The sequence below is a fragment of the Pantherophis guttatus genome, chromosome 8 (assembly GCF_059756535.1).
Source record: "Pantherophis guttatus breed Tessera chromosome 8, ASM5975653v1, whole genome shotgun sequence".
Lineage (NCBI taxonomy): Eukaryota > Metazoa > Chordata > Lepidosauria > Squamata > Colubridae > Pantherophis > Pantherophis guttatus.
In genome coordinates, this window is record NC_142070.1 from 32,760,980 (window position 1) to 32,780,684 (window position 19,705).

General features: G+C 36.7%; 1 protein-coding gene across 2 annotated transcripts; it reads left to right on the plus strand.

Annotated features, from left to right (window-relative positions):
- The first annotated feature begins 3,358 nt into the window (after nt 1-3,358).
- Nucleotides 3,359-12,449, plus strand: PCDH18 (protocadherin 18). Of its 2 annotated transcripts, XM_034442656.3 has the most exons (5): nt 3,359-6,471; nt 7,638-7,723; nt 7,835-7,998; nt 10,115-10,207; nt 11,288-12,449. In XM_034442656.3, the coding sequence occupies exons 1-5, from the start codon at nt 3,982-3,984 to the stop codon at nt 11,944-11,946; spliced, it is 3,492 nt and encodes a 1,163-aa protein (XP_034298547.2). In that variant the 5' UTR covers nt 3,359-3,981; the 3' UTR covers nt 11,947-12,449. The 2 variants fall into 2 exon arrangements, with proteins under 2 accessions (XP_034298547.2, XP_034298548.2); XM_034442657.3 differs by lacking the exon at nt 10,115-10,207.
- Nucleotides 12,450-19,705: the final 7,256 nt, after the last annotated feature.

The following is a 19,705-nucleotide window of genomic DNA, read 5'->3' on the forward strand; positions in this document are numbered from 1 at the left end:
CCAACTCCCAATTCCTGGAGGTGTGCTAGAAACATTAGATAAACTAAAATGCAGAATTACTAGGACAACACCGACTTTAGAAAATAGAAGGCAATCAAAGATTGCTACTGTGATGAGCACAGTTGTAATTTATTCCTTTATGTTTGTCAAGAGGGGAAAGAAATGTACTTTTGGACACAGAAATTATGGGGACAAGACATAGCCTTTGCTACTGGCTGATATGTGAACCCTAAAGGATAGATAGTTCTTGGCCAGGAAAAAAAAAAACACTTAGTGATTGGTGATTTCTGTGAGTATTAGACTTCTAGACATGCCCATGCTGATACAGTCTGATAGTCAAATTGATCTGAAATAAAACATTCTGGATCCAGAAAGACGGAAAGACTCCAGCTGAGTGGAATAAAATTAGAAAAGTCAGCTATATTCCACTCAAATAAAGAAGATACCTGTCAGGCCACTCATCCTTATATATTACGAAGGTAATTAAAGTAGCACAACTTAAGCAGATAAGCCTGTAGCCCACACCTGAACTCATAACAATTTCAGTTCATAAGTTCATAACTAACAGATGACAATTAATTATTCAGTCCAGAATCAGTTTGATTAAGTGGACATGGAAATCTTGGTCTCCCATTACATCAAATACATTCTGTGATGTATTCCATCTGCTTCATTCATAAATAGTTAAGCCACAGTAGTGTGTGAAGAGATGGATCTCAATTCCTACTTATAAATAAGTTCAACAATTATTTTAAGTGTGGTTTTCTACATATATATTGTAGATTTTGGGCTAATGCCCAATAAAATATTTCCGTTTTGGGAAACATTTGTTTTAGTATTCAATTTTTAAAAGTTATAGTATTAATTTCAGCTTCAAAATATTTCAAGTAGCTTCATGGGACAAAATATGAGATATAATTAGCAACCTGCAAAATAAAGAGGTAAAGCTTTAATTATTAAAAGTTGGGAAGAATAAAAAGATAATAATATTCAAATATATTTATTTTCAGGTGTCTCCAGACATAGTATCTCCACAGAGAGGCATATGTCCTAGGTCGTCATTTTCTGACAAAATTTTCAGGTGCAAATATTTGTAAGAGTTCAAGGAAATAGTTTTTTAAAATGTTGATTCACATTCAACATGGAAGCGCCAATTGATTTATAGTTCAGAGTTCAAATAGTAATACAGTTAAACAAACTGGAACCCAATTAAAATTTTAATTGCTGATTGGTAATCATTATTTAGCATAAAGAATAATTTTGAAGTGATGTGGAAACTCATGGGTCTTGGCTTCTCCCACTGATTCATTTCTGCATGAGCCAAATCATTCCTAAATTTCTCTAATTCATTTAAGAGATATTGCCAAAATTTTCTTAATTGTTCATAACTATCAACATAACTATACAAAAGAGGATACACAAGCTATAAGATATCTATACAGTTGGGAACAGAAGAAGCTTATTCTGAGATTATTATTCCAATACTGAGATTTTATCTATTGCATACTGTCAATGCTGTTTAATAGAAAATTTCCAGTGTTTCAGACTGTAGTTTTTCCAATCCTATCTGGAGATACAAGGAATTGTACATGGACTTTCCACACTGAGTGTATGTGCTCTGTTCAGTTCAGTAGACTGATCTGTGTGGTCCCCAAATGCAACCTCACTCACCAATAGTTTTTCCAGTTTTCCAAGATGTCCTGGGATTACGAGTATGGACTCTAGACCAAACTCTCAGCAAGTAAGCAGCACTTCTCTGACCCTTGTCATGTCTCCAAATGAAAACAGAATTTGGTATGGGTTGAGGATCACAACCTCAAAGTCAGATGTCATTACAGACCATACTGGAAACTAAAGCTAAGTTTGTAACTAAGTCTGAAATTATCTCAATTAATCTATATCATCAATCAATTTTCTCCTGGCTAGGCATTATGATAGACATAGTCCATATACTGGAGCAAAGCTAACAAAAAATTCTTAAAGGACTATAAGAAATGAAATTTGGTTCCAGGGAAACAAAAGAGATCTTGTGGAGATATAGTGTGGTACAGTGATTAAGCTGTTTTACTAGAATTGAGGAGATCCGTCTTCAGCTCTACCTGTGCTGGAGATTTGGAGCTAGTAATTCAGACAGTACCTCAGAGTATTAGTAAGAGCCATAGTGGTGCAGTGGTTAGAGTGCAGTACTACAGGCTACTTCTGCTGACTGTTGATTGCCAGCAATTTGGCAGTTCAAGTCCCACCGGCTCAACGTTGACTCAGCCTTCAATCCTTCCAAGGTTAGTAACATGAGGACCCAGATTGTTGGGGGCAATATGCTGGCTCTGTAGAACTGCTTAAAGAGGACTGTAAAACACTGTGAAGCAGTATATAAGTGCTATTGCTATTATGTTGTAAGGGGAGGGAATGAGCAGAGGGAATGAGCAGAGGGAATGCTATGAACACCATACGGAAGTTCCTGAAGGAAGAGAAGCATATAATTCTAGCAAATACATAAATAAAATAATAAAACAAAATAAAATAAATTGTCCTTTGGAGAATGCTGGCCTGTTTTTCTAATATCCTATCCCAAAGATATTTTAAACTGATTTCACATATGGGCCAAATGGTTTAGCATGCCTCATCATGTCAAAGACAAAGGCTGCTTTTAAAACAAAGAGGAAAGGAAACCTTCTGAAGTTGCAAGGTCTGTATTATAGTAAGAAAAAAGAAAAGGATTTGTGGAAGATAACATACCTACAAAGCAATGTCAAATAGAAGAGACCGTATGAAGCTAAGGGTTGAAATGCTGGGCTCTTGGTGCTTAGTTGTTTTCTTTTGCAGGCATTTCATTAGCAAGCTATGAAACATTTGCAAGGAAGCACCCAAACTCAGACCGCCCAAGAGCCCAACCACATCAAGTGCTATATAGCCATTTTCTGAAACCAGGAAAAGAAGAAAACTATGGATGGATTTTTTCTTGTCAGTAAAATGAAGGGAAGCGTAAGATTAAAAACCAAATTCTCTTGTGGGCAAAACATTTTAAGTAAAAAAAAATAATCAAAAGGATCAATTTCTTGAAAGCAGCCAAAGGATTAAAGAGGGAGGGAGGACAAATTCTTGATTAAGCAAACTTACTCAAAAGGCTTGGCTTGCCTCTTAACCAAAATCTGAAGGGTTATCTATCTGCCAGGATATTAATGGAAGTGCTCGTTCCAATGACAAAGAAACAAGCCCATCCCAAACCGAAATCTTTAGAAAAACTGGAGAACATGAAGTTGATTTTAAGACATTCTTCAGCAAATTTGTTTCCTTTTGTGGTAGTGGGAGGAGGGGGAGGGGGAGGAAGGTGGAAGCCGCTCCCACCTCCCTCCTCCTCCTTTTTTTTTTTTGGTCTATGAGCATGTGTGACTTCACTGTCCTTTGATTTGGAAGCAAGCTGATTGGCTGGATACGATTCAACACATCCAGCCGGGCAAAAGCTTTGTCTGAGTTGAAGTGAAGTTCCACCGATTTTTAGACGGGAGTCAGCAATCTGGGCTACTTAGCCGCCAGAAGCTGAGGAGAGCGAGCGTTAAAGAGAGTCTCTCTTCGGGAAGAAACCGCGCCGCCGCCGCCGCCGCCGCCGCCGTCGCGCAGCCTCGGCTCCCTTCCTTCGACACTCGGTGAATAATAGCTGCAGCGGAAGGAAGAAGCCTGGATGTGCAAACCTCTCGGACGAGAAGAAGCGGAGGAATCCGAGCCGGCTTGCCTACGGGATGTATACTGGGAGCTCCGCCACCTCGGTCTCGCTGTAGGCAACTTTTCCTGAGCGGCTGGGACGTGGCATTCCGTTTCAGAAGGAAGGTTTGCAAGCGCGGGTTTTTCCCTCCTTTTTTTTCCAGCTTTTCCTCCCAATTTCCCAAGGACCAAATGGACGTTGGGTTTGAGGGGACCGAGATTAAGTTAAGCGAATTGCTTTTGTAACTTGTGGGCAGGAAGAAGCCGGGAGCCTGTGCCGCGATGCCGCGTTTGGGTCGAAAAAGGCACTTTATGCTTCTCTTTGCAGTGGCGACCGTCATGTCCTGCTGGGAAGGCGCAGCGGGCAAAAATCTGAAATACAGGATATACGAGGAGCAGAGGGTTGGCTCGGTCATTGCCAGGCTTTCCGAAGATGTCGCCGACGTTTTGTATAGGTTGCCTAACCCTTCTTCGGTGCGGTTCAGAGCCATGCAGAGGGGGAATTCTCCGTTGTTGCTGGTTCGGGAGGACAACGGAGAGATCAGCATTGGAGCTAAAATTGACCGGGAGCAACTCTGCCAGAAAAACTTAAACTGTTCCATAGAGTTTGACGTGATCACTCTGCCGACTGAACATCTGCAGCTTTTCCACGTCGAGGTTGAAGTGTTGGATATTAATGACAATTCGCCTCAATTCTCCAGAGCTCTTATTCCTCTTGAAATCTCGGAGAGCGCAGCCGTAGGTACGCGGATTCCTTTGGATAGTGCTTTTGATCCAGATGTTGGGGAAAATTCCCTCTACACATACTCACTTTCGGCCAACGATTTTTTTACCGTTGAAGTTAGAACGAGGACAGATGGAGCCAAATATGCAGAGTTGATTGTGGTGCGGGAACTGGACCGGGAGCTGAAATCGAGCTATGAACTCCAACTAACTGCCTCCGATAATGGTGTCCCTCAGAGAAGTGGATCATCTCTCCTGAAAATCAGCATTTCAGATTCTAATGACAATAGTCCAGTTTTTGAACAACAGACGTACATTATTCAACTTTTAGAAAATTCACATGTTGGCACATTACTTATTGACCTCAATGCCACTGACCCAGATGAAGGTGCCAATGGCAAAGTTGTCTACTCCTTTAGTAGTCACGTGTCCCCCAAAATTATAGAGACTTTTAAAATGGACTCTGAAAGGGGTCAATTAACTCTTCTGAAACCAGTGGATTATGAAACCACCAAATCCTATGAAATTGATGCTCAGGCACAAGATTTGGGTCCAAATTCAATTCCAGCTCACTGCAAAATCATTATTAAGGTTGTTGATGTGAATGACAACAAGCCTGAAATCAATTTAAACCTGATGTCTCCAGGAAAAGAAGAAATTGCCTATATTTCTGAAAAAGCATCCACAGAGACTTTTGTGGCCCTTGTTAGGGTGCAAGACAAAGATTCTGGACTGAATGGAGAAGTGGTTTGCAAGCTTCATGGACACGGGCATTTTAAACTTCAGAAGACATACGAGAATAACTATTTCATCTTAACAAATACTTCTTTGGATCGAGAAAAGCGATCTGAATATAGCCTGACAGTCATAGCAGAAGACAAAGGAATTCCAAGTCTTTCTACAGTGAAACATTTTACTGTCCAGATCATTGATGAAAATGACAACCCACCCCAATTTCAGACAAATAGATATGAAATTGTAATTTTGGAAAATAATTCTCCAGGTGCATATATCACCTCTGTTACAGCAACTGATCCAGATCTGGGAGATAATGGGCAGGTGACCTACACTATCTTGGAGACACTATCTATTTTGGGAAGTTCCATAACTACATATGTGACCATTGATCCCTCTAATGGAGCCATCTATGCACTTAGGACTTTTGATCATGAGGAAGTAAACCAGATAGTCTTTATGGTTCAAGCCAGAGATGGAGGGAGTCAACAGTTGGCTAGCAATACAACAGTGGTACTAACTATTATTGATGAAAATGATAATGCTCCTTTGATTGTGGGGCCTGCACTGCACAACAATACAGCAGAGATTTCAATCCCCAAGGAAGCTGACAGTAACCATTGCATCACTAGGATAAGAGCCATAGACAGAGACTCAGGGGTTAATGCAGAACTAAGCTGCTCATTAGCAACTAATAGTGAAGAAGGCCTCTTTGTGATGGATCCACAGACATGTGACATTTATCTTAATGCTAGTATTGAATCTGTTACATCAACAGAATGGGAACTTACAGTGGTTGTTAGGGACAAAGGAAGCCCTCAATTGAGTACTAAAGCACTTCTGAAATGCAGTGTTGTTAAAAATATTTATCAACTTTCATCTACAGAAGCAACATACACAAGCCAACCTCCTCTAGATATTTCCATGATCACAATAATATCATTAGGAGCAATATGTGCAGTTTTGTTGGTGGTCATGGTCGTCTTTGCTACAATGTGTAATCGTGAGAAGAAAGACACTCGGTCTTATAATTGTCGTGTTGCAGAATCCACATACCAGCATCATCCCAAAAGGCCATCAAGACAGATTCACAAAGGGGACATTACATTAGTGCCTACCATTAATGGTACTTTACCAATCAGATCCCACCACAAAGCTTCACCTTCATCATCTCCAACCCTGGAAAGAGGGCAAATGAGCAGTCGACAAAGCCATCACAGTCATCAGTCTTTAAATAGTCTGGTGACCATCTCATCAAATCACGTACCTGAGAATTTCTCTCTTGAGCTCACTCATGCTACTCCTGCTGTTGAGGTAAGATCATACAGATTACATTAATTAAAAATCATTCACATAAATAAGCAAATCCTATGTCTATTTAGTACAATAATTTGCAATGAATCCTTTCATATCATCATATTATATATGATGACTGTACACTCCTATATTTACGATATATATTTATACATATCCAGAAATTTACTGGGAATATACATTCACTGCAGTTTCCCAAGTACACACACACACACACACACACACAGAGTGTGTATTGGATGGATAATATTTTCATTTCTTATTACACTACTTGGGTAAAAAAAAAATACAAAATCATGGAATTTCAGCTGTGAATGTGATTTTAGTTTCTGTACAAATCACAAAAGCCATGAATAATAGGGTAGCTAGATCTTGCTACTCTTGCTATCCAAATTTCAGATGACCACTAGATGGGAGCAAAGCACATTATTTTGTTGCACCTAGTGGTGATCCAGAGTTTTGCAATCTATATCTATTACTCTAATTCGTAGTAATTGGTGCAATATATATTTATTTGGTTAAAATTTAGTTAATATTGATACAATATTAGCTGAATTTTAATAGCCTATCAGTAATATTACTCCAGTTAATTAAATATATTTTAGAATTAGTCCTTAGAAATCTTTCCAGGATGTAAAAATCACATGTTCTTCTATGCTTCAGTATTTCAATATACTTATAATGTATTTGCATACTTAAAGGGGACAAAAGAATGAAGAAATATATTACTAACACTAATGAAGTTTTAACTACATCTGTTCTAACAGCTTGTGTCAACTGTGCATGCAAATTTTTAATGAATGTGTTTAAGGCCTTTGAGCCATAGCTCAGAGCAGTTAAATATAGCTACTTTTTCACTGACTTCAGTGGAATTAAAACTATTTAGAGCCAAACACTTGGATTTAACTAGCTTAAGGTTCAGAGTTAAGGTTTTTATATGCTTTGGATCATGAAGCTAAGGTTCAAGGCTAAAATATATCTAATACACTAAGATGTTTATAACTGTCTTTTATATTGAATTCTGTTTCTTATGACAGATTGTTTTAACAGAGTTTATGGTTTTAAAAAAGAAAGTGATTAATATACATAGATTTTCTTTGATAAGTTATATGGATAACCTTTGCAAAGATTCATTGTTTTTCTTGCTGTTGTATGTTTCATAATAGGTGTCTCAGCTTCTCTCCATGCTTCATCAAGGCCAATATCAACCAAGGCCAAATTTTCGAGGCAACAAGTATTCCAGAAGCTACAGGTAAGGATTTTCTTTGGCAAAGTTCAGAGTAGCATTATCAGAGGGTATAGGTTTAGCTCATGAGCTAATGAAGCCCAGTTCAATCCACATGTCTCTTTTGTTTTATCACAGATATGCCCTTCAAGATATGGATAAGTTCAGCCTGAAAGATAGTGGCCGTGGTGACAGTGAAGCAGGAGACAGTGATTATGATTTAGGGAGAGATTCTCCTATTGACAGACTTCTTGGAGAAGGATTCAGTGACCTTTTTCTTACGGATGGGAGAATTCCTGCAGGTAAAAATTCAGTGAAAATTAAGAATTCAGCTTATTTTCAGCATTCTCAGACAATAATAAATAGACAAATTTGTACTGGTGAAAAATAAACTCTTATCTTCTTTTTCCCTTTCTACTGAATAACACCTAGAACTTGCTCAAGAATTTAAAACCAATATATATTTGCCCTATGAAGGCTTAAAAGTTTGTCTAAAACTTAATAGTTATAACTCTCTGGAATACATTTCTATCCAGGGGTGGGCTTCAAAAATTTTAGCAAGGGGTTCTCTACCCGGCTGCTGGGTGGGCGTGGCCATGGTGACATGCCTAGTTGGTCTCCTGCATCATAGTGTGGGGGGAGGGCTTTTTGCCCTCCCTAGGTTCCAGAGGCTTTCCTTGAGTCTCTAGGAGGGCAAAAACGGCCTCCCCAGGCTCTGGAGGCTGGAAATGGGCCCATTTCCAGCCTTCCCGAACTTCTGGTAGGCCCATTTTTTTGCCCTCCCCAAGCCTCTGCGCATGCCCTGCACTTACCTGCATCCAAAACGGGCTGTGTGGGGACTTCCAGGGGAGTGGGGCAGGCAGGGCAGGGCCAGTCAGGAGTGGGATTTGAGGTTCTCAGAACTATACAGAATCTTAGCTAGAGGTCCTCCCAAACCCCTGTGAAACCCCAGCAGCCCACCGCTGTTTCTATCCCATGAACGGTGTCTTTAAATTTTCCCTAAATTGAATTGAATCCCCAAAATTGTAAGAAGGTATCAAATGTTAATGGCAAATAGATATTGTTTGCTGTTAATGTTAATGGCGAGTAGTTTACCAAATGCTTGGACTACAACACTGTTTTAATCACAGTACTGCTAAATCACAAGTAAGAAATCCATGTCTATGCTTGACTTTCTGGTCTCCTTCTCTGATCTTGGCCCACTTCAGGTTGTTCTTTTACTGGGTGTGGCCAAAATAATTGGCTTTTGGGGGGGAAGTTGGAGTTTTGGAATATTAAATACATCTTACTTTTCAAATCCCTTACCCCCATGGCCTGAACATCCTTCTCATGAGAAGGTGAACATCCCTATGACAATTTGAGGCAAAATAAAAATAAGAAGGGTTGCAAAGTAATATCCAAAACCATCATTAGAGCTGTAAACCTTACAATGGGAATCTTGCTACTTTGCACTCAAAGTAAGTATAAACCAATCTTTGTAGATTAAAGATCCTGCCTTAAATTAGGCATGCATTGGTTAATTAGTTATTGTTACTAACTTCGATGGGTATCAAGTGAATTGCTTATGAATGTATTGGTTCACAGATTCCATGTTAAAGATTACAGATGTATACAGGGTTATAGCATGATAATTTTTTTCTGTATATTTTAAGAACACTAAATATTTTGGAAGACTCTTAGGGGTAAATATAATATTATTCAACTAAGATATTGATACTAATAAGGGAAGCATTTCTGATTGCTATATTTTTGTTTCATCTTGCAGATATTATCCATATTTAAATCTAGTGGTAAAGCCTATTGTTAGTGTAGCTATTTGTATTCACACTAATATCATGGTCTTCTCCAAATGTTAGTTTTCCAAACATGAGGGCATAAGGTCATCATTATAGGCTTGCTGGTTCATACCAAGGTCTACCTTAGTATAGAATCTGTTTCTCATAGTAGCTAAATTCACAAGCCAGGTGCTCACAGGCAGGAGATAGACACATGCAGCTTTTCTACTATTGTTCCCATGCAACTGCATGGGGAATATTGCTTCCAGTCCAGATGATAAATCTTTAAGACTGATAACACATGATGGACCTGTCTTCCATAAATCTACCCAACTCCTTTTCAAATAATTCAAAACACTGACCCCTCACTGTGTGTTTTGATAGGTCTAACCAGAATCATGCACTGGAGTTCATGAAAGCAAGTCTGTTTATTTACAGTAGAAAAAATGCAAAGGTTTGAGTTTTGGTTAACATTCATAAATTGAATGTTTGGTTATACTCCCAAGGTATTTATATATGTAGGAGCAAGTGTGGTGTACTGTAATAGTCAAAATCTTGAATTATGATGGGTAAATGCAGTGTCAAATACATCCCTTAGCCATGAGTTTCGGCTAACCTTCTCTCAACTAAATTTCCATCATAGGTTTGCTCTCACAGGAAGAAATGGAGAAGGAACTGCTACGTTGCACTTTGCACACTTGGAAGAGAGAGTACAATATTTGCTTATCAAACAAAGGTGCTTTGAAGCTTACCAGTAAATTCTAAAACACAGCCATTTAAACTTTTTCTATAAAAGTCTATAACAAGCATAATAGCAATAGCAAAAGTACTTACAGTATATACCACTTCATAGTTACAGAGTCAGCATATTGCCCCCAGTAATCTGGATCCTCATTTTACTCACCTCAGAAAGATAGGTGGCTGAGTCAACCTTGAGCTGGTCAGGATTAGACCAATGGCAGTTGGCAGAATTAGCCTGTAATACTGCATTCTAACCACTGCACCACCATGTTTCAAAACTAGAGCAGTTATAAGAAATCCCAGTACATATTCTGAATTAGATGAGTAATATCTGATATATGGAGTTCTAGATTCTGTACATCTAGAATCTAAATGGCAGCTAATTGTCTAACTAGATTAAAATATATACATCAAATTGGAACGCAACAAAATGATTTATGAAAATTAATGGCAGGAGTTGATGCCACATTGCTCTCTTAATGTCACTAATTAAGAAAAAAGCCTTTCACAATTTAGATTTATGAAGTTGATCAAGAACTTAAAACTATGTGCATTCAAAACTAGGGCAATCTTTATAATTAGGCTGTTTTATTCTTTTCTGGGTAGCAAAATGGTATTTTCAGCAAAAGTTATGAGAAAAATATTTGAAATGCGATATAACATTTCATATAACTATAGTACCAAAGTAACACAAACATGAACCAATATTTTTCTACTGTAAAATTTCAAATATAATCAAATAAATAATTAAACCCATGATTAGACTGGATTTATACTTTATTTCATTTTAAAGGAAAATGAAATTTAACTTTTGCTCTTACCTTCACATAGTTCTTTGGAATATAAATTCAGAATGCCATTCAAAGGCCAAGCTTTTGACAAAATTAAGCACTACTATTATAAGATTCAGTGAAGGATTGAAGTACTGATTTATTGAATGTGTTTTTTGAGCAGAAAATATATGCATGTTTGTTCAAACTACTTTTAAACTAAGGTTTTAAACAGTCAACAGTAACACCTTGAATTGTGCCTGAAATCTTGCAGGTTTTAACATCTGGTTTCATTTTGCTTTCAGCAATGAGATTATGCACAGAGGAATGCAGAGTCCTGGGACATTCTGACCAGTGCTGGATGCCACCACTGCCTTCCCCATCTTCTGATTATAGAAGCAATATGTTTATACCAGGAGAAGAATTTCAGCCTCAGCAAAGCCAGCCACCACAGGAGGAGGAGGATCATCAGGAGGTTGAATCGCCTGAAAAGAAAAAGAGCTTTTCAACTTTTGGCAAAGACAATCAGAATATGGAAGAAGCAGCTGACATATGTACCTCATCTCTACTCTCTGAAATGAATAGCGTCTTCCAACGTCTCTTGCCTCCTTCATTGGATGCTTACACAGAGTGTAATGAAATAGAGCCTCCCAGCTCATTAGAGCGCAGGAAAGGACATTTGCCAGCCAAGACTGTAAGCTATCCACAAGGGGTGGCAGCCTGGGCAGCCAGTACTCATTTTCAAAACCCTGCAAACAGCACTGGGCTTACTTTGGGAACTCATTCAGGTGCCCAGCCTTCTTCAAAATGGCTACCTGCCATGGAGGAAATTCCAGAGAACTATGAGGAAGATGAGTTTGACAATGTGCTTAACCACCTTAGTGATGGTAAACATGAACTCATGGATGCTAGTGAACTGGTGGCAGAAATTAACAAGCTGCTACATGATGTCCGGCAGAACTAGAGTGTCTTATTTCATAGCATCTTAATTTTCCATATTTTTGGAAAACGAAGAGATGGGAACCCATAATGAAAAGAACTGGCATTGCCAATTAGTTACATTTATCATAAATGTGTCTGTGTATGTTGAATCTTAAAATACTGTATTTTCATATGTACACAATGCAAGTGTGATTATCTTTAACTGTATTTTAAAAATACATTTGTATCTTATATTTATGCATAATTTAACAAATAAATTTTATTTTTGTACTCCCATGGCAAGCATGTTTTTCTACATATAAGCAGCTGACACCATTTGTGTCAACGTACAGTATTTCTATCACAAGTGTATAAATACTCAAAAACTAAGGGATGCCATTTTCCATGGGTTTCTCTACAAGCGTTTAATGTTATGATACAAAATTGAATAAATTGAAACTTTATCCAAATGGAAATTTCAATAATTAATGATCTAAGATCTTATTGCAATGTTTCAATTCTTATAATAAAGAGTTGTCAACTTTCTGGAAGCCTAGAATTTTTTATTTTTTATTTTCAAACCTGGATAATTCATTCTCCTATATAATTAAAAAAGGAAAGATGTACATTATTTCAATTGTAAATCATACCCTAATTCCCAAATGGTCAAATAATTCCAAGAATGAAATTGTGTATGTTTTACATTTGGGTTCTATTTAATTTAATTTAATTTAGCATATAGATTGGAATTGGTCCACTGAAATCAATTGTACAGCTCTGTTTTGGTTAAGTTCCCTTTCATGTACTGGGTCTAATTTTCCTTCCACTCTAGCCATGAATTATGTTTTGCTTAATGTTTGCATCTGTTCCATTATTGAAGCATGAGGTATAAATGATGCTAATATACATTTTTAACTAGCATTGAGTCTGACAGACATAGTTGTCTTCCAGAAAAAGCAAAAAAAAAATTAAAAAAAAAAATTAAAACTAACAAAGTTATTCCACACATATGTTTCAAGTTAATAGGCTCCTTCCAAATAAATAAACATTCCTATTGCAATAATAAACTTTTCCAAATATATATACTATATTTCTCACAGGAAATCTATGGTCAAGCAAGCCACTTGCTGATTCAACCAAAATTTAAATCTGCAACAGCTAGCACTGACAGCTGGCTAGAAAAACTATGATATGCCCAAATGATTGTAGGCAAGCGTGGCTTTTCGACATAGATTATTTTTCTTTCAATGTGGTACATTGTGCAGGAATGAAATAGAACCAGACAGCTGCTTCTGATGTTGTGAGAAGGTAGAATATTATCAGTAGTTTATTTACTTTTATTATCATATCTTTCACAATGGTGAAGATCCTTTTAGTTCACTAATTGTTAAACTGGACTTGATTAGGAAGGTAATCTGGGATTATCCTGGGGCTAATGGTGTAATTTGTGATTTTGCTTGTTTGTTTGTTTGTTTGTTTGTTTGTGTCAAGGATCAGTGGGACTGGTACCTGGGAAAACCTCCCCGGGATTTTGTTTGGATGGTGGTAGAAGAAGAGTATAATGACATTATGCAACATCATGAAATGCATAAGGGGGTCAACAGTTTAAAAATGATTGTATTTCAATGTTCTGCTTCAAGCATCAAAATAACATTACTGATTTGGAGGGTTCATGTATAGTGCCATTTTCTGTTCTACTTCAGGCAGCGACAGGTCTTGGATCAGTCTTGAAATTTTGCATAGTTCTGCTTACTCTTATTTTTAATCTATTTATATATACACATATGAAATGAAGAGTCTAGCTCAAAGCCACCTGTGGATATGAATAGGAGAGGGTTAAATCTTTTCCTTCAACTATTTCTCTCATTGGCTAATTTCCTTCTCATAGTTCTGTTTTGAAAGAGGCACATGTATGTTCTCATGTGTATTTAGTGTCACACGAGAACATGGATGTCAATCTATGCCATGTAGTAATATAATCCAGAGATACACAGCAAAGTTTTCTGGCTACATGTGGAACACAGATCAAAAAGCTAGAGTTGTGGTCAAATTATTAAATTCATGAACATTCCCGTATTAAATATGTTCCATTTGTTGATTTGGTTTTAATTAATGTTACTTACAACATGTCATTACTGTTATGACCACATCCTCTTATTTGATCTGTCTCAGCCAATTTCTAGTGTAACCTAATCTAGAAAAAAGCTGAAACAGCTGTAGATAACCTGATATTGTATCCCTTAAGGATTTTCTGGTTTGTTGTTATAAACATTAAGGGTTGATAAGAATAATTGGTCTCCTTGCTACTCTTGTGTACTATTTGGGTACATTGTTTAATATAAATATCTCTAAGCTTTGAATTGGAAATTGGAAACTATACATGTGTACGTGTTAATTCTACAAATGAGTTAAACTCCATACCTTTCTAGAATCTGTCTTCAGCTTGCAGCTTCCTTTGTGGTGTTATGAAGAGAAACTCAGGGTGCCAGACAATGATATTTTTATCCTTATGCATAATTTTGCTCAACTTTATTTCTAGAACCAGTAAAACCAATGCTTTTCAGCAGAGCCAAGTATGTAAGAATTTATCCCTTTGCAAAGAGATGATAGAGGAAAAGTATCAAGACTAAAAGCCTTTTTTTCATTTTGAGCTTCAAAGCAATTTTCCACACTCATATCATTGTAGAGATAAGCACACGAGTTGTTGGAAAGGCAGGCTAGCCAAAACCTTCTAGGGAATTAAATGGTATTGGAAGCCTTATTTATCTACCAAAGGGAGAGAAACTTCTACCTTTTCCTCCTCCTCCTCTGAAAATTATATCTGCAGTAATAAGTTGAAAATGAGATTCAGGAGTTACAGTTGAGATGTGACTGAGAAAATTACATTTGAATGAATTTCAATAAATATATTAAGCTTTTAAATAGCATTTGGGAACTAGGCAAGGAATCACTAAGCAAAGAAGGAAATGGCTGCATTTTTCATAAGCATCCAGCTTTGCAGCATATTGGAGAATGAAATAAACACAGCAGGGATTCAGTGGCAATTTCCAACTATGTAAAGATAGAAAACACCAAGGAGGAAAGATGCCAGCAGTAAAATGTAGGTATGTGCAGTCACCCACCAACCTCAAAACACAAAGGAGAATTGAGACAAGCCATCATTTTGCCAGCAACTATAGCAATACTAGAGCAAAAACTGGCTCAGTGAAGCTATACCAGCATGAAATGTGTACTGCTTCATCGATGTTCCCTATTCTGTCACTAATGTCTCTGGATTTTCTGCAAGGTAATGCATGCTGAAATCTAACAGATTTATGCACTGTGACCTTGACCTTGTGAATATGTCAAATAAGGGGGAAACACTACTTTAATATCAGTACCAATTCACCAAGAATGAATTAATGCTAACTCACTCATGGCCTGGGAATATTATGAAGGCAATGTCAAGGGAATAGGACAGAAAATATATGTTGCCAAGTTTATGCTTGCACCTGGATAAGCGCAAATGGACTAGGTGCTTTTCACTCTAATATATCCAGCTCATTGTACGAGATGAAATCATTGTGGGATGGTATCTTAGAAACAAATAAACAGAAATATATACAGTCTATTTTCTAGTAACCCCAGGAATGAGAAGCAAAGCAACTTCATGGAGTTAGAGAATTCTATGCAATGTGTTCTTTTTTTTTTCCTTTTCAGAAACTAAGAAAGAGAAACCAAGTAGAAGTCCCAGCTTTTCTTGCCTTCCTGTTAAAGCTGACAAATGAATTGTTCATAGCGAAAGGGAGGGAAAATGCTAAAATCATTATCCATAGCTTGGATAATCATTATCCATAGCTTGGAATCATTATCCATAGCTTGGTGTTTCTTTTGATCTTCCTGCATGGAAGTTATGAGGACTCAAACATGTTGTAGGAAACAAAAAGACATTAATGACTGGTCACAAAATATATGATCCTGAAGATGAGCATATGAAAATGACAGTTTAATGTATCAAACAATTCATCTTGAATATTGTATGTGCCAAAATACACAGTGAATTAGCTAAAATTATGACCATATACTCCCTGAAGTTATGACACTCAATTTCCAAAGTCTAGGATACATGTTTTCTTTTCCCATGTATATTTAGCTTTTTCAAGAAGAATAAATGCCAAAAACGCCTCCAGATATAAGAGAGTATATTGGATTACGTTCACTTTCCACAATCTATTGAGGATTAACAGCTGGAGATGCAAGATCTTTAAATCTAGAAGACAAACAGAAAAACTGCAACTTTTGTTTTAAACTAATGTCTCACTCAGATGGCACTAATTTAATAATGGGGATATCTGATCATTTCCAATGAATTATCAAATATTGTGACTATTTTCTCATGCTGGAAGATATAGTTTTTCCTTAAATACATTTCCATAGACTTCATGAAAAATCTATAGATGCATATGTCAACATACAATATTCATTAAAGTAATTAATTAATTAATTAATTAGTTAAATTAAAACACAATAACACTGACTTATATTAATCACCAGAATAAATACCTCAGGTTCAAGGAAATTACACAGATTGTGGTATTTTTCTTTTCTTTTTTTCAGGCATGAAGAAGTGAAAGAATTTATTTCATATCTGCTTACCATTTGGTATGGGATAGGGTAAACTAACTGAAACTGAATCCAAAGAGAAAACTAAATGAAACATATAAACATAAAAATAAAGGAGATGTAATGCCTGGGAAATGTTTACTAGTACACAAAGCATCCAACTGTAACATAAATTAATGAGATATTGCCATGTAAGCCAAAAAATCTTTGTGGTGAGACAATCTAGTGAGACAAGACCATTGAAAAGTAGGTGTGCTTAATTATATTTCAAAGTGTATATAAGCTAGTCATAAACCTCCATGAGATGAAACTTTGATGAGGTCTAAATTGGAAGATGTTGCATATTTTCTGGATTTTTGGATTATTTAACTGGCAGAAAGAATGAACTGATCTTCCTTTCTTTTTATATTTTGTATTCTTGAATATTTTTTAAATTGCTGTCTTTGATTAATATTCTTTGATTACCACATTGGCTTATGTTATTACGTTATTTTCTTATCCTGTCTTGGAATAAAGCCTTAGTACTCATGCTATGTAAACATTGTTTCCAGATCCAAAAGAACTGATGATCCTATCTGGCTGGGCTGGGACATAGCAATCCATATGCAGACACCCAAGAAAACAGTTTTTACAGCTGAGAGTTGGTGTCATTTAGATTCTTATAAGACATGATTTTCATAAGGAGCTCATAGAAAAAAGTTGGGTGGCAGATATGAAGTGGCAAAGATATAAGCACTGAAAATATTTAAGAAGGCCATGGGAAGAAGATGCTTGGAAATGAAGACTAACAGCTAAAATAGCTAACATAAACAATTCTACTGGCCGTTGAACATGGATTGTTGATTTCAGGCCAAGAAAGAGCAACTAATGATCTTTAAATAGATTAGGCAATGTTTGCTTTGCTGAGGGCTCATTCATTCATGAAACATTTGAAGTCTAAGAAGCGGTTGAGGACCCGATCTGAGGGACAACAGCAGAGGAGATATACTCATCAGAAGGATTGATCAATGGGGTTAAAGTTGACAGAAAACAAATTCTTTTGAGATTATAATGAGATTATAAATTTGAATTTAAAAAGATGGAGAGAGGGAGATTGGAATGTTGTTTTCTTCTGTCTTCAAACGTAGCCTTTGAATTCTTACATGTACCTGTGACAGTGCTCTTTTCAATGATTGCTGTCCAAAATCCACTGAGCCAATCTAAGCAACGATTATTTCTGTCACACAATTCTGTTTACTGATATAGGCCTGTGAAAATGCTTCTTCAGTTAGTGCATAGATAGGAGGTGTCTTTATTTCAAGTATTGCCTAAACTGAGAATTTCCATGCCAAAAATTTCTGATATAAAATACAAACAAGTTTTGATGTTACTTGGGTACACTTTTGACATAAATGATATTTTAGAATTTATTTTTTAAATTTTCCTTTTTTAAAAAAAAATAAACCACATGCTGTACTATTTCTTATATTGTGAATTCACCAAACCTTATCCTTTACCTAATACTATTTTAAACAATAAAGCCTGTATAAAAACAAATGTGAAATTATTTTGGTCACATGTTATTATATACTAAATTAAAATATTAAATTTAGTTAAAAATATAGTTCAAATAAGCTATACTGAAATTTGATGATGGTGATGATGTGCACAATGAAGATGACTGTGTCATGGAATAAATACAAAATAGAAAACAGGCAATCCCATTTTCTCTCCATATTTTATCAGTAGCTTAAAAGTTTAATAATTTCCCCTTTTTGATATGGCTCCTACTTAATGTCTCTCAGCTGTAATAGGCATATTGTCAAAGATGGGTTTAAATCTTTGAAATGAAATGAAAGCATAGTAGACATTTTGAAGATTTACATTTCAGCAAAGAGTTGAAATCCAAGACTAAACAAGACATTTTCTCATGAACACTGATTTGATTTGTACAGTTTTTTTGCAGCCCTCCTGTCCTAGCTATGGAGAGTTGTGACAATGTATAGTTTGTGCTCATGTGGCTACAATGGGCTTCTATGCCTGCTATGTGCACAATTATTGCCAGGTAATGATAAAACATGCTATCATGCTATTCTGGGTTACACATATACGTTTTACCCTCTATCTCTCCTTAGGTGGACAACACCAAGTCATATGAAAATAGATGCAATTTTGCTATTCTAAGCAACTAAGACATAGAACCAATTTTTCTTCTATTTTCCTATAGATTATTTCTATATAGTAGCAACCCTGAAGACATGCTTGAACGTTAGCTCTACTACTGTAGTGGGATGCAAATCCCGGCATTACTGGTTCGCCTGAATCGGGAGCAACCCACCACTGCTCTACTATAACAATTGATTTTTGTTACATGTTAGTTTGAATAGAACAGAATATCAGAGTTGGAAGGGACCTTGGAGATCTTTTAATCCAAATCTCTGCTCAGGCAGGAAACCCTGTACCATTTCAGACAAATGGTTGTCCCATCTCTTCTTAAAAACTTCCAGTGTTGGAGAATTCACAACTTCTGGAGGCAAGTTGTTCCACTGGTTAATTCTTCTAACTGTCAGGAAAGTTCTTCTTAGTTCTAGGTTGCTTCTCTCCTTGATTAGTTTCCATCCACTGCTTCTTGTTCTGCCCTCAGGTGCTTTGGAGAATAGTTTGACTCTCTCTTCTTTGTGGCAACTCCTGAGATATTGGAATACTGCTATCATGTCACCCCTAGTCCTTCTTTTCATTAAACTGGACATACCCAATTCCAGCAACCGTTCTTTATATGTTTTAGTCACAAGTCCCTTAATCATCTTTGTTGTTGTTCTCTGCATTCTTTCTAGAGTCTCAACAACTTTTTTACATTGTAGTGACCAAAACTGGATGCAGTATTCCAAGTGTGGCCTTACGAAGGCATTATAAAGTGGTATTAACACTTCACATGATCTTGATTCTATCCCTCTGTTAATGCAGCCTAGAACTGTGTTGGCTTTTTTGGCAGCTGCAGCACACTGCTGGCTCATGTTTGGGTGATTGTCCACTAGGACTCCAAGATCCCTCTCACAGTTACTACTATTGAGTGAGGTACCACCTATACGGTACCTGTGCATTTGGTTTTTCTTGCCTAAATGTAGAACCTTACTTTTTTCACTATTGAATTTCATTTTGTTAGATAGCGCCCAATGTTCAAGTATGTCAAGTTACACATATACAGTTTTGAAATACAGATT

Excerpts from the sequence above, each read along its gene's own strand:
- PCDH18 (XM_034442656.3), top strand. The coding sequence starts at position 3,982 with ATGCCGCGTTTGGGTCGAAAAAGGCACTTTATGCTTCTCTTTGCAGTG. Across the intron at positions 6,472-7,637 it reads ATGCTACTCCTGCTGTTGAG|GTGTCTCAGCTTCTCTCCAT; the intron begins GTAAGATCATAC and ends GTTTCATAATAG. Across the intron at positions 7,724-7,834 it reads AAGTATTCCAGAAGCTACAG|ATATGCCCTTCAAGATATGG; the intron begins GTAAGGATTTTC and ends GTTTTATCACAG.